Source organism: Pinus tabuliformis, chromosome J (assembly GCF_031772625.1).
Source record: "Pinus tabuliformis cultivar Carrire ecotype Pingquan chromosome J, CPIR1, whole genome shotgun sequence".
Lineage (NCBI taxonomy): Eukaryota > Viridiplantae > Streptophyta > Pinopsida > Pinales > Pinaceae > Pinus > Pinus tabuliformis.
In genome coordinates this window covers 1136548865-1136562875 of record NC_142295.1, presented here as the reverse complement: position 1 = coordinate 1136562875, position 14011 = coordinate 1136548865, and the positions used below count along the sequence as shown (strand labels likewise).

General features: G+C 39.2%; 1 protein-coding gene across 1 annotated transcript in view; it reads right to left on the bottom strand.

The window, feature by feature from the left end:
- The window catches only part of GALK (Mevalonate/galactokinase family protein), a 359582-nt gene that overhangs the window by 266568 nt on the left and 79003 nt on the right, over window positions 1-14011 (bottom strand). The window contains exon 6 of the mRNA XM_089379121.1: window positions 484-552. Within this exon, the coding sequence (XP_089235247.1) occupies window positions 484-552 (69 nt within the window). The remainder of the gene's footprint in view (window positions 1-483; window positions 553-14011) is intronic.

Genomic DNA, 14011 nt, shown 5'->3' with positions numbered 1-14011 from the left:
TATTACTATTACATCCACAAGCTTTGAAATCTAATAGCATCTTATACGATTACTCCACAAATGAATCCATAGAAATAAACATGTGAGATAATATAACATAACACCAAATGAATGCCTTTAACTTTGATAAATAAATAAACCGTGTTTCCTAAGGTTGAACTGATAGCCAAATCCAAAAGGTTGATATAAAATGAGTTGCCTGTTGTTTCACTAACAAACCCTTATCATTTTGTATTATGTTCAATCTTGTTTTTACCATTTCCATAAAATGATATCTATCCTCTCTCAAAAACGACACATCCTTACCAAAGGATTTGTTTAATGATAATCATATAAGAGGAAAGGGTAGGAATGTTTTAATCATACAAGCCAACCTGATATATGAAAGAGAAAAGTTTCAGTTTATTACTTTGAAATTGGAGTTTATGCTGAAGTTACAAAAGTTAAAAAAAAAAAGGCTTGTATCCCAATTTAGTATCTCACCTGATCCATCCCTCCTGATTGAGTTCCAATATGACGTTCACATTCACAAGTGAGCTGTGCTACTTCTTTCTGAATCACAGAGAAAATGACTCAATAAGAAAAAGTCTGTGAATTCAAATGAAGCTGCTTCAGAGACAGATAAAGAAAGGAACACAGACTTCTGTAGTGTCTTGCTCCCTACTTTGATTATATAAGAATTTAATCTTAGACTTGGATATCTAAGTGCCAGGCTAATAGCAATAGTAACAGAACAATACAACTTATTATCAACCCTTTCTGAAATTACAACTAGGATCCCTTAAATCCTTTTATAGTCAGCAAACAACAGACCAAATGATTTAGCAAGTTAAAAGCCATTTAGGAAGAAAAAAATAACACTTGTTCGGAATAACTAGATTCTAGAAATAGAAATTCACTACTTGGTGCAGCAGAAGATATTTTATTTTATTATAAGGATTATTAAAATTAGTAACCTGCAATGCAGGTAATAGACAAAAACTTAGGCAGTTTCTGACAACCATTTACGGCACTTAAAACTTTAACTTCCACATACCCTACCTTTCTATTGCAAATGTAACAAAAACAGGTGCAAACTAAATTGGAGATCAAGTAAAAAGTAAGCTTTATTAACCTTTCCACAATCCTTAAAACAGTAAACATCAATATTTCACATCCATTTATTGGGAATTCTCACAAACAAAAACAACTGTAGCTAAATCAGAGATAAACATCAAGGTAAGCTTCATCAACCTTTCCACAATCCTCAAAATAGTAAATACTAAATTTTGTCAGACATGTATTAGAAACTTCACTAGTACAAACTACAGATACTCTGGAATTTTTAAACAAACTGTTAAAAGGTTCAGCAAAGTGCTGATACTCCCCATAGAGATTTTCCGTTACTTAAATATTGCAAAAAAAAACATCAATCACTCAAATCATTTGAACAGGAGATTCGGAACAATCTTTCTGAAAGAAATAAGCTATATGTTAGTAACCAAATCAGTTTTCCATTGACAATTTCCATCATTACCCTTATTGTACCTCTCAGATAGAAGGTAATAAATTTCCATCTTACTTAATTGCCTAGCATCATACAAAAATCAAGAGCCCTAAAACTTCATTAATCATAGGAAGTGAGATTCACGTTGACAATTTACCCATCTTAAACTTATCATGCTTCTAATCCATTTTTTTTTAAATACTTTTTATTACATATAAATCAACATGTGCAGAGTTTACACCACAGATCATATCTGCCTTACTGAAATCAAGGCTGCAAAAAAGTCGGAGTTTCCTGAAGCTGAAATATCTTTCACATCTTTTACAAGCAAAGATACTTTAGTTGACATTTGATCACATACCTCATCCAAGTACATATTTTGGAAAGAAGAGACAGAGCAACTAGAACCACCAAATAAAAATTTGCAGTGCAGTTTCTAGAAAGAGAACAGAACTGCAACCCAAATGAAAAGCCAAATTCCAACACAGAACTTATCAAATGAGGGTATGCTTTTGGTAGCTCAGATGTTCTGTTTTGTAGCTCGAACAGTAATTTTGATGGCACTATATTACAAGTTCTGGGTATCGTATTGACCGCATTACAGTCCTGGGCATCACATTGATATTCATGGCATCGCATTATAGTTCTGGGCATCATTTTACAGTTTTGGAGATCGCCTTGATATTTTTGGGCATTGCTTTGAAATATGGACATCAAATTACAGTTCTGTGGCACCTGTCATTGGCTTACATCTCTCAAATTCATATATCTATTGCATCAATCTGTTCTGGAGGGCATCGTTCTGATCAGTTAATTGGCATCGCATTATATATATATATATATATATATATATATATTCACAGTATCCTCACACTACAGCAGAATCATTGTGACTGCACATTTCAGAGATATCGTATTCTCAGTGACATCGCATAAACAGATTCGCATGACTCTATGTTGAAAAGTGTAACTAGGTTCGGTCTTACCGTCTTCATAATGACATGTAATTATTATTTTATGTAATGAGATGTAAAGAAGAAAAATAAAATATTGTATTGCTTGCTTCATGGGTTTCATGAGCAAGAGATTTTATTTTTGAGTCAAGATTCCCATTGAGAGTCTTTAGGAATTATTTGTCATCTAGTCATAAAATGTTAGAGTCAATGTCATGTAATGAAGTCATGTTACACTTTGTATAAAGTCAAATTTGTCTATGTAAAGTATCCTCCAAGACCTTGTCACTTATCCTCTTCATGTCTGTCTACAACAATGGAAGAACATGCTAGAAGAAGTCGGCCTAACCACAAGTGATCATGTCAGCCGAAAGGACATTATGAAAGGTGTATATATAAGCCACAGTCAGCCTCACTTAGAACAAGGAACTTGACAAGCATTCAATCAAGAAGAAGTGCGAAGTAGAGTCCAGCAAAAGAAGTGAGAAGAAGGTTTAGCGAAGGAGATTCTTCTGGGTATTCCAAAGTAAGGTTTCTTCTAGGATCAGCGAAGGAGAGATTCTTCTGGGACAGCGAAGACGAAAGGTTTCTTCTGGGATCAGCGAAGGAGAGATTCTTCTGGGCAGCAAAGAGGAAAGGTTTCTTCTAGGCAAGCGAAGAAGAGGTTTCTTCTAGGCAAGCGAAGGAGAGGTTTCTTCTGGGGCAGCAAGAGAAGGATTCTTCTGGGTGACCGAGATAGAGATCTAGAGACCGAGTTTCTCTAGAGAAGATTAGTGAAAGCCTAGAGACCGAGATTCTCTAGAGGAAGCCAAGAAGGAGCAGTGTGAAGAATAGAGACCGAGTTTCTCTATAAGCAGTTCGAGATCAAAAAGAAAGTCGAGGAAGGGAAGAGGTAGAGCATCAAGGTTAGTGACAAGTTTCTTGGGAGGATACTAGAGTCAAGGGTCTGTGTCATGGTCTTGGTACTCGTCAATTGAAGATCTAGAACAAGAATTTTGATTGGGTTTTCCTCTCAAAAGGTGAGAGGTTTTGGCCCTCGCTGACAAGCCTACATACTGTGTCACTTGTCTTTTATTGTGCATATTGATAATTGTCTTAATGAAAAGAACAAAATAATAACATAACGAAGAAAAGACTATAAGCTAAGAAGTAAAAGTATATCACAAGCAATTATCAAGTAGAGATATCTTTTAACTATTCAATGCCCTAAATTTCTCAACACTCTACAGGGGATTCACGTTTTTTACAAGGAAATGATCACTTGCTTTCTTTATGTGACATTGCCCTTCATGAAGACTCGCATTTCATTATGTTTCACATACCCTATCTCTGTGGTGACTTCACTGTACAAAGGCTTGCTTAAGAATCTCACACAATAACTCTAGAACTCACTTCAATTTGTATTACAGTTACATCATATTGTATCGTATGGCATCTACACAGTTGCATTTTCTTTGCATTATGAATGACACCTCGGTGGTATGTTATGTATGAACAAGGCACTCATGTATGGCATCTCAGATTCACAGTTGTTTGCATAGTCTCATTGACATAATTATTATCACAGTGTACAGTGTCATCTTGCTCTCGACATCTCTATGGTATAGTTAATCTTTGCGCTCTGTGGTATGGGTCTTGCCAAAATTGCATATGGATGATGGCATCTCAGTTATATGTATGTTATCACAGTTGCATATATATATATATATATATAAGTGTGGAAAAAGTCTGCAAAAAATCGCAATTTAATCCTAAAAATGCGATTTTTTCAACTAAACGATTTAATCCTCCGATTTTTTGCTGACTTTTTCAAAAAGGAAAAAATCGCGATTTAATTGTTATACTCCCGATTTAATCGGAAGTCAACCCAAAAAGTCAGCCTCCCTCCCACGCCGCGGATAAAGAGGCCAAAAAGGCCGAAAATGATATCATTTTCTACTGTTTTTTCTCCCATTCAGCGTTGTGGGGATTCATAGCGGTTTACCATTGCCCTAGAGGAGAATATTTGTAAGTTTTGTGTTGGGGATTTGGAGATTTGCCCACTACTCATCGTGGGAGATTCAAAGTGTCGAATTGTTGCTGCCACGTATGTATTTTAATTTCTCTCTTAGTTTTTTTTACACAAATGATTTCTTAAATCTTTTTATACTTCTCTAAAATTCTATTAGTTTGTTTGTCATATTTTTGCCTAGAATTTTGAAAGGGAAACATTGTTTAGAATCTAGATTGAAGCAAAACTTCAACTTTCAAGAATAAAATGACAAAAATTCAAACCCTTGTTTACTGAATCTAAGTGTTTTCAAGTGACTGAGAAGAGGCATTTAAAATCTAAAATCAACTATTGCATTTGTGTTTGCTTTTTATGTGATGGGAAATTTTTAATTTGTTTCAATTTTTTTTGTGCCCAGGTTTAAATTCAAGTTCAAAGTTTAAAACAAAATGCCAAGGCTTTTGGACGCTATGTGGGAATATGGTGAACCTGATACTATACACGAATCTGGGGGGATCAATAGAATGTATTTGACTTGCAAGTTGTGTGGCAAGCATATGTCAAGAGGTATCAACAGATTAAAATTCCATTTGGGGCAAATTCTGGGGCAAAATGTTGACCTTTGCCCAAATACAACTCCAGAAATCATCCGACGGGCCATTCAATCATTGATGGATAATGAGGGAAAAGACACCAAGGCAGCACTAAAATTCCAACTTGTAGGGGCCTCAAGAGTGGGGGGAATTGAGAGTGGCAGTGCTTCTTCAGCATCACCTTCCTCACCCATATGTCCCAACCCCTCATCTATCTCATCTTTTTTTGTTCCTAGAACCACAGCTGGTGCACAACCTGGCATCAAATCAGCACTTAAAAAAAAAAAGGAAAAGGCAGAAGCTGACAGGTTGGTCAGTAAGTGTCTTCTATGGAGTGATGTTCCTTTCAACATTGCCAAGACAAACCCATTCTACCAGCCTATGTTTGATGTTGTTGTTGTCATTAGCCCGAGGTACAAAGCCCCCACCTTTGCAGAATTGAGAGGGCCTCTTCTTCAAGATGAGAACACTGATGGCACCTCTAGATTGGAGGAGTTTAGGGCATCATGGGAACAAACTGGATGCACAGTCATGTCAGATGGTTGGACTGACCAGAAGGGTAGGACCCTTCTTAACTTCTTGGTTAGTTGTCCCAAGGGGACAATATTTATGAAATCTATTGATGCATCTGCACACATTAAAGATGCAAGTATATTATGTGAGTTGTTGGACCTCTTCATTCAGGAAGTAGGACCAAGCAATGTTGTCCAAGTCATAACGAACAACGCTGCAAATTATGTTGCAGTTGGCAAGTTGCTTATGGAGAGGTATCCTAACTTGTTTTGGACACCTTGTGCTGCTCATTGCATTGACTTGATGTTGGAGGATACAGGTAAGATTCCTATTGTGAGGGATACTGTTAAATCATCTAGGAGCATCACAAAATTTATATATAATCATGCATCTGTGCTTAGCTTGATGAGAAAATACACCAAAAACAAAGAGTTGGTGTGTCCTGCCATTACACGATTTCCCACTACTTTCATATCTCTTCAGTCTCTGTTGAATTCTATGTGGGATGTGAAGAGCATGTTTCTTTCAACGAATTGGCGTGCTTTATCTATTAGCCGCAAACCAGAGGGAGAGGGCATATGCAGACTAGTTTCATATGATCAGAGCTTTTGGGCAGGAGTAGAGGAGGTGTGTGCCATTTCAAAACCTTTGGTAAGGGTTCTTCAGTTGGTTGATGGAGATAAGCCCGCAATGGGTTTACTTATATGAGGCCATGGATAGAGCCAAAGAGGCCATTTGTAATTATTATGAAGACAAGGGAGACGAGGGGTTAGAGAAACAACAGGTCATATGGAGAGTGATTGATGAGCGATGAAACAATACCCTCCATCGCCCCATTCATGCTGCAGGTATCTACCTCAACCCCGCATTTTCTTACGCCTGTGGTTTCAAATTTGATGACGAGGTGATGGATGGATTCTTCACTTGTGTCGAGAGGATGGTGTCATCTGAGCAAGAACGTGAAGATACTTCTAAAGAAATGGAGGTTTAAGATGGGAGGTGGCACATTTGGTTTTACCATGACTATTAAGAATAGGACGACCAAAATGCCAGGTAAGCTTCAGTTTGTTTCAAAATTTCAAGTTTAGAATTTCAATGTTTTTTTTTTATGTTTCTCATTTTTCTTTTAACTTGTAGATGCTTTGTGGACAAGCTATGGTGCCGGAGTACCCCATCTCCAAAAGCTTGCCATTCGAGTGCTCAGCCAAACATGCAGTTCCTTTGGGTGTGAGTGCAACTGGAGTGTATTTGACAAAATACACAGCAAAAAGCGCAACAAATAAAAAAATTTCAAATTAAATTTTTTGAATTCATTTTTTTAATATTTAAATTTTCTAAGTACTAATTTACAATCTATGACCCTAATACATATTGGAGTCCCAACGCCTCAATGACATGGTCTACGTCTACTACAATCTTCGATTATGGGTGAGACAACTTCAAACACCTACTAATGTGGAAGCCATCTAATTGGACAATATTGATACCACCGCTGCATGGAGGGTCGAGACTGAGAGGCCGATCATGGACTCGATCCCAGATTGGTTAGGTGTGGATCTAGAGGATGTAGCAGTTGCAGGGGAGGGAGAGCCAGAGGTAGAGGAGGAGGAGCAACATCAGGGTCAGGAGGTAGAGCTGGTTGAGGATGATGACGAGGAGGTGACACCATCTAGGATGGGCAGCAACAGCATAGGACAGAGGCTACCTCTTCCATCAGCTTCTAGAGGACGATTGAGTCCATTTGTATCCCCAGGGGCAGGGCCTTCTTCCTCTAGAGGAAAAGGCAAAGCCATTCCCTATTCCCGTAAAAGGGGAAGAGGATCTCCGTGACTGATTACTTTATGACTTTTAGATGACTCATGATATACATTTATTATATTTTTTGTTGATGTTTTGACTCTTGGGAGTTGAGACTCAAACAGGACTCAAGATTCAGGAATTGATTCACTATTTTAATATGTGATGTAGCACTAGACTTCATATACATATTATATATTAGCTTTCTTTACATGTTTATGTGGAAATACATTTATTTGATGTTGTGGATACTCTAGATGTTAAAAAAATAAAAATAAAATGAATAATTTTGTGTCTTTTTAATTTTGCCGACCTCTTCAAAAAACTCCCGACTTTAACAAATTTTTCAACTTTTGGACCCTTGTTGAATTAATCCCAACTTCAACTTTTTCCACATATATATATATATATATATATATTCATTAATACTACATTGATATGCTTGGCATTTCTGGTCACGCTCAATACAGTATTAGGTATGGCTCTATATCATAGCAAAGCAGTATATGTATGACCCTCTTCGCATCTCAGCATATATGGTATTACTCATGGCTTCCTCTTAAATGTATGTGGCATCAGTTCATCAGTATAGAAGTCCAATGATTCGCATGACATTATTGGCATCAAAGCTTTTGTAATATCTTTGCGGTTCAAAATTATGGTGGCATCCCCATGTTGAAACCCTAATGTCGAGATGTCGAAATTATTAATGACAGAATTGTAACTTGTTCACAAATGAAGTTGTGAACAAGAGTAGTTTGATGTTATTTGTACTTTGTATCTTAGCTGAAAAAATGATGAAATCTATAGAAGAAGAAGAATTGAATTTTGGGTTTTCCCCCTTGTGGGATTTTGCCCTGTGAAAATTTCATCTAGCACAACTGGAAATTATTTTCCTAATTGTTAATATATTTAACAATTTATTTGCAGTTTGCTACGGCAAATACCAAAGAATTCACACTGTGATTTTCACAAATAAACTACAGAAGAAAAATAACGTTGGAAACTGAGAAAATCTAGCGCACACAAAAATAACATCGTTATTTTTGGACAAATGTCCCCGGAAAAACCCAACTCGGGAACGTTGGTGCAGCAATTGAGGGTTTTATTATTATGTAGCAGTGAGAAATTCTGAGTACAATAATCTGGATGCCGAAATCTGGCAATCCTGCAGAGAAAACACTGACAAAAATACTAGAGGGAAATTACTCTCTCTGGGCAATTTCGGCATTGGATTGTGAAAATCCGAAAACCTCAATCCTATTGCAGCAACTGGAAATAATTCTCCTAATTGTTAAATTAATTTTTAACAATTTATTTATTGTTTTCTACAGCAAATATTGAATCAATCACACCGCAACCTTCACAAATAAACTGCAGAAGAAATACAAGCACACACACATAAAATGACACATTATTTTTAGACCAATCTCCCCGGAAAAACCCAACTTGGGAAAACCGGTGCAGCAACCCTCAGCAGTGAAATAATATGAGCACAACTGGATGCCGAAACTAACAATCCTACAGAGAAAAACTAACAAGAAAAATCTAGTGAGAAATTTTCTCACTCCACAAGCAAATACGGGCTCTGACCTCAGCTCAAATTGAGTCGTCCAAATTGGCTTTGCGCAACTACTGTGTCACCCTAGCGCAGTCACTTCTGCACTCAGCTCAATCCAGCTTCTCCTCAATTTGTTTGGTCAGTTGTTGTCTGGGAAAATGTCTCTCCTGGCCTCTGAAACCTCTGCCCAGCTTCTGGCACTAAAACTCAATTTTCCCCAGCAATTTCGAAATTGCCTCTAGAGGCTACTGCGCTACTTTACATCAGCCTCACTGTGGCTCACTTGCCTCTCTACAAATGCACTCAGCGGATATGGAATCCTTCCTCTGGCTTCACTATCCCTGCCCCTCTCTCGTTGCTTCGATCTCACTAGCTCTCTCTTCGGCCACTGACTATTGTTACTCTGGAAATCGATCTGTTCATGAAATCGAACTTCTCAAGTGATTTCTTTGAGCCCCATCGACGACTTCTTATAATCCTCTGTTGAGACTTCAACGGCCAAGATTAGATGTTAATCGATGGCTAGGGTTAACTTGAAGTCGATCCATATGAGTTTCTAGAACATTCACACCTTAACCTAATTAACTCTGATTAATTAGTCATATTCCCTATGTTTGGACTTAGGGAATATTTAAAAATTGACTAATAATCTAATTAAGTCATTTCTAGGCAGAATTTCCATAAACGATTTATGGGTTTTGGAAATCTCATGTATTCTAGCGAATCTAGCCCCCTATAGCAACACCATGTCTCTGCATCATCTCCTGTCACGATGTTGATGTCTGGTTGTGCTACTGCCGACCAACTATTGCGTAACTCTGATATCTGTTGCATTTGTGTTGCTGCTGACCCTACTAAACTGTTGTCAACACCACATCTGTACTGCAACTCCTTCTTCATCTGTTGTTGCTGCAACTGCAACATCTGCAACTAAAAAGCATCCTAAATACTAAATCAATTGTGTTCAGTATGGTGCATCTGTCACCCGAGTCTCTAACAACGGCTAGTATCTACACTGTCACTGAGGTATCTGCGTTGCTACTGACTCTACACTGCTGCCAATTTTGCACTGCGCTCCCCAGCATCTAACTGCAATTAGACTCTACATCTCTCACTCTGGCATCTAACTGCATCAACTGCCACTGATCCATCCTACTACTGAAACATTGTGGGCCCCGTAGCAAGGTACTGACTCAAGAGGTGGACCTCCTCAAGAATCCTGCCCATCTGTAGCGCTCTAGGGCTACAAAACCAAATCTCCCCATTTCACTCCTGGGGGTATGTCAGCAAACATGGCGAAGTCTTCCTCCAGCCTGGAGGACAGCCTATCAATCTCTGTTGATGTTGCCTGTTGATCCTACTTCTCCTCCTTGTCCTTCTTCCTGAGAGAACACTGGATATTGTAGTGACCAAGCTCACCACATCTGAAGCACTTGACCTTTGACAAGTCCTTCTTCCTTCGCTGCTCCCCCTATCCCTGACTGGGACCCTTCAATGCGAGGGACACATTCTCCTCCTCCTTCACCCGCTTCGATCCACTACTGTTGCCACTGATGGAGCTCTTCACTAGGTCTCATCTCAACTCCTCCTGCTGCAAATCGCCCACATCCTATCCCACCTTGGCAAGGTGTCTCTGCCCAAGATACTTTGGACAAATACCTGCCACTCCTCTGAGACACTGTTGAGTGCAAATCGCACTAGCTCTGTGGGTTGAGGCGCTGCCCCAACAACTGCAAGCTAGTCCCGGATCTCCTGAATCCTGGTGAGGAAGGGGTCTATGCATTCCCCTTTCTACATCCTGGTGCATCTCAGCTTCTCCTCTAAGTACATCTTCCGCTGCTTGAAAGTGCCCTAGTACAGCATTGAAAGTGTATCCCACATCTCCTTAGCAGTACCTTTGCCAACTATGTGAGAAACAATGTGATCTTGAACACCATCAAGGATCAACCTCTTTGCCTGCGTCATCTCCTTTCTGTACTCCTTCAGCTAATTTGCATCCATGGGGATAGCTACCACTGCATCTATGAATGGTTTCAGACCATATTCATCCAGAAGGAAGGACATACTTGCCTTCCAGATAACATAGTTGGAAGCACCATCCAACCTATCCTGCTCTTGAAGTCTAACAATGGCCATCTCAAACAATGTCGAAATCTCCACTTCCCACTCTACTCACAACGACTGTTGATCTGTAAGGGAAATCAAACTTCTTCAGACTAGAAGTTCCTTGAGGAAAATTTTCCCTCAGTGTGTGCTCTTCTTCCACCCGACGCTAGTTCTGCTCTAGCAAACTGTTACAAAACTACTGCATCCAGCTAGAGATCTGCTCTGTGAAAATATTGGGCTACTCCCTCTGCCTCTAGAATTCCCTGATCTAGAGAGATCGAATTTTTCTGCCTCACACTCAGAAAAATCGAGTCTCCTCAAGAAATTCGACCTCTTGGCCACAAGGTGACTACACTGCCTCTAGGGTTTCGATCTGCTGCCCCTCAATGAACAATGAAACTCCCTCTTCCTTCGCTACTAAGCTCTTCGGCTAATCATCTGCACTTTGATACCACGTGAAAATTCGTAAACGTGAATCCCATTGCAACAATTGGAAATAATTCTCCTAATTGTTAGATTAATTTTTAACAATTTATTTACTGTTTTCTACAGCAAATACTAAAACAATCACACTGCAACCTACACATAAACTGTGGAAGAAATAAATGTTGGAAGAAATACTAGCGCACACATAAAATGACATACTTATTTTTGGACCAATGTCCCCATAAAAACCCAACTTGGGAAAACTGGTGCTGTAGCTGAGGGTTTTATATTATGCAGCAGTGAAATAATCTGAGTACAACTAGATGTCGAAACTGTCAATCCTACAGAGAAAAACTGGAAAGAAAAATCTAATGAGGAATTTCCTCACTCCACAGGCAAATTCGGGCTCTGACCTCAGCTCAGCTCAAATCGAACCGTCCACATTGGCTCTGCGCAGCTACTGTGTCGCCCTAGCGCAGTTACTTCTACACTCAGCTCAGTCCAGCTTCTGCTCAAGTCGTCTGGTCAGTTGTTGTTTGGGAAAATGTCTCTCCTGGCCTCCAGAACCTCTACCCAACTTCTAGCACTAAAACTCTATTTTCCCCAGCAGTTTCGAAATTGCCTCTAGAGGCTACTGCATTGCTCTACGTCAGCCTCACTATGGCTCACTTGCCTCTGCAAATGCACTCACCAGATCTGGAATCCTTCCTCCGGCTTCACTATCCCTACCCATCTCTCACTGCTTCAATCTCACTGGCTCTCTCTCAGACAATTGATTGTTGTTACTCTGGAAATCAATCTACTCATGAAATCGAACTTCTCAAGTGATTTCTCCAAGCCCCATCGACTTCTTATAATCCTCTGTTGAGACTTCAACGGCCAAGATTAGATCTTAATCGATGGCTAGGATTAACTTGAAGTCGATCTGTGTGAGTTTCTAGAACATTCACACCTTAACTTAATTAATTCTAATTAATATATCGTATTCCCTAAGTTTAGACTTAGGAAATATTTAAAAACTGACTAATAATCTAATTAAGTCATTTCTAGGCGAAATTTCCATAAACGATTTTGGGGTTTTGGAGATCTCATGTATTCTAGCCTCTCCACAAAATTTCAAGGCTAGAACACATCCAATGCTAAAAAAACTAACATGGACTGCCTCTTTAATTAGCTTCTTTAATTGTTATTATGTTTTGTATATCATCAAACAACTACCAAAACAATAGTACACAAGAACGCATAATGTAGGTTGCATGCCAGGGCCAAAACCTCTCCACTTGAGAGGAAAACCCGCAAATCTCTTCCCTCCTTATAGATTCTTCAATTGATGAATTCCAAGACCTATAGACCAATACCAATACCCTCCAAGACCAAGTCCAACCCTTCTGAATGATGTGCTTCCTTTGTCCAAGTCAAACCCAGTCAAATCTCTTCCAGCAGCACAACTTTGACCCCCAGCTTCTGAATTTCGACCTCTACTGCAAGTCCGAAATTTTCGGCCCTCCCAGCAACAGCGGTTGCCACACGTGTGAGCTTTATTCTAGCCTCCCAAGGCTTCTTCAAACCTTGGTATGGCTTTCTCCTTCTTTTGGAGCTTGAGGATGACCTAATGTGACCTTCGTTGACCTTCTTTCTCTTCTTGCTTCAAGATCGAACCAACAGCAAAAACCCTAGTCTGGAAACGGAAACCCTAGCCTTCCTTCACACGTGTGAGAGATAAATAGCCTAGAAACAAGTCTTCTTCATCCTCTTCCTTCTTCAATGCCTTTTTGTAATCTTGTTACACAGATTTCATGAGTAACAAGTGTCACTAGGTGAAAGACTTCTTCTTGATGTCTTTAGGATTTATTTATATGTCAAAGAGTCATGTCATGTGTATAGAAACTCTTCACGAGTTTATGTAAATATGTAAAGTCTTCAAAGTTGTCTAACAGCCCTTAAAGACCAAGATCAATGCCTCAAAACAAGCCTATCAAAGTCTGCAAGCAAAACAATAAGGAGATGTTCATGTCGGCTCCAAATAAATGAATTAAATGTATAAATACATGTCATGTCGACTTGAAGCATAGACACGTCAGTTCATAAGGTAATGTCGGCTTGCATATATGGGATGACCACTATAAATACCCATAAAGGGTCAACACAATCACATAAGAAAAATTCGGATGTCTCTGTGTTCTCGCATGGAGGAGCAGCCGCAGTTAGGGCTTGACTGCACCTCAGTTGGGGTTTAGGTGCAGTCAAGACCTCGCATATATGGAGCAGTAATGACACGGCTGTGAGCCAAGTGTTGGGGCTATACATGTCCTCAAGTGCAGGTGTAGAAACTCGAATAGAAGGAGCAGTGAAGATTTCGGATGATGTGGCATGAGGTCTTGACTATCTCGGCATGACAAGGAGCAGTCTCATCTCAGTGGCACTCCTATAGCAGACTAATCGTTGGACAGCAGTGAGAGATATACTCCCTCGACTCAATGAAAAGTATGTCAAACGATGTCTCTTCCATATATATATATATATATATATATATTACAGTCTTGCCATGATAATGAAATAAGGATTTAGTAAAGAGATCCTCGGCAT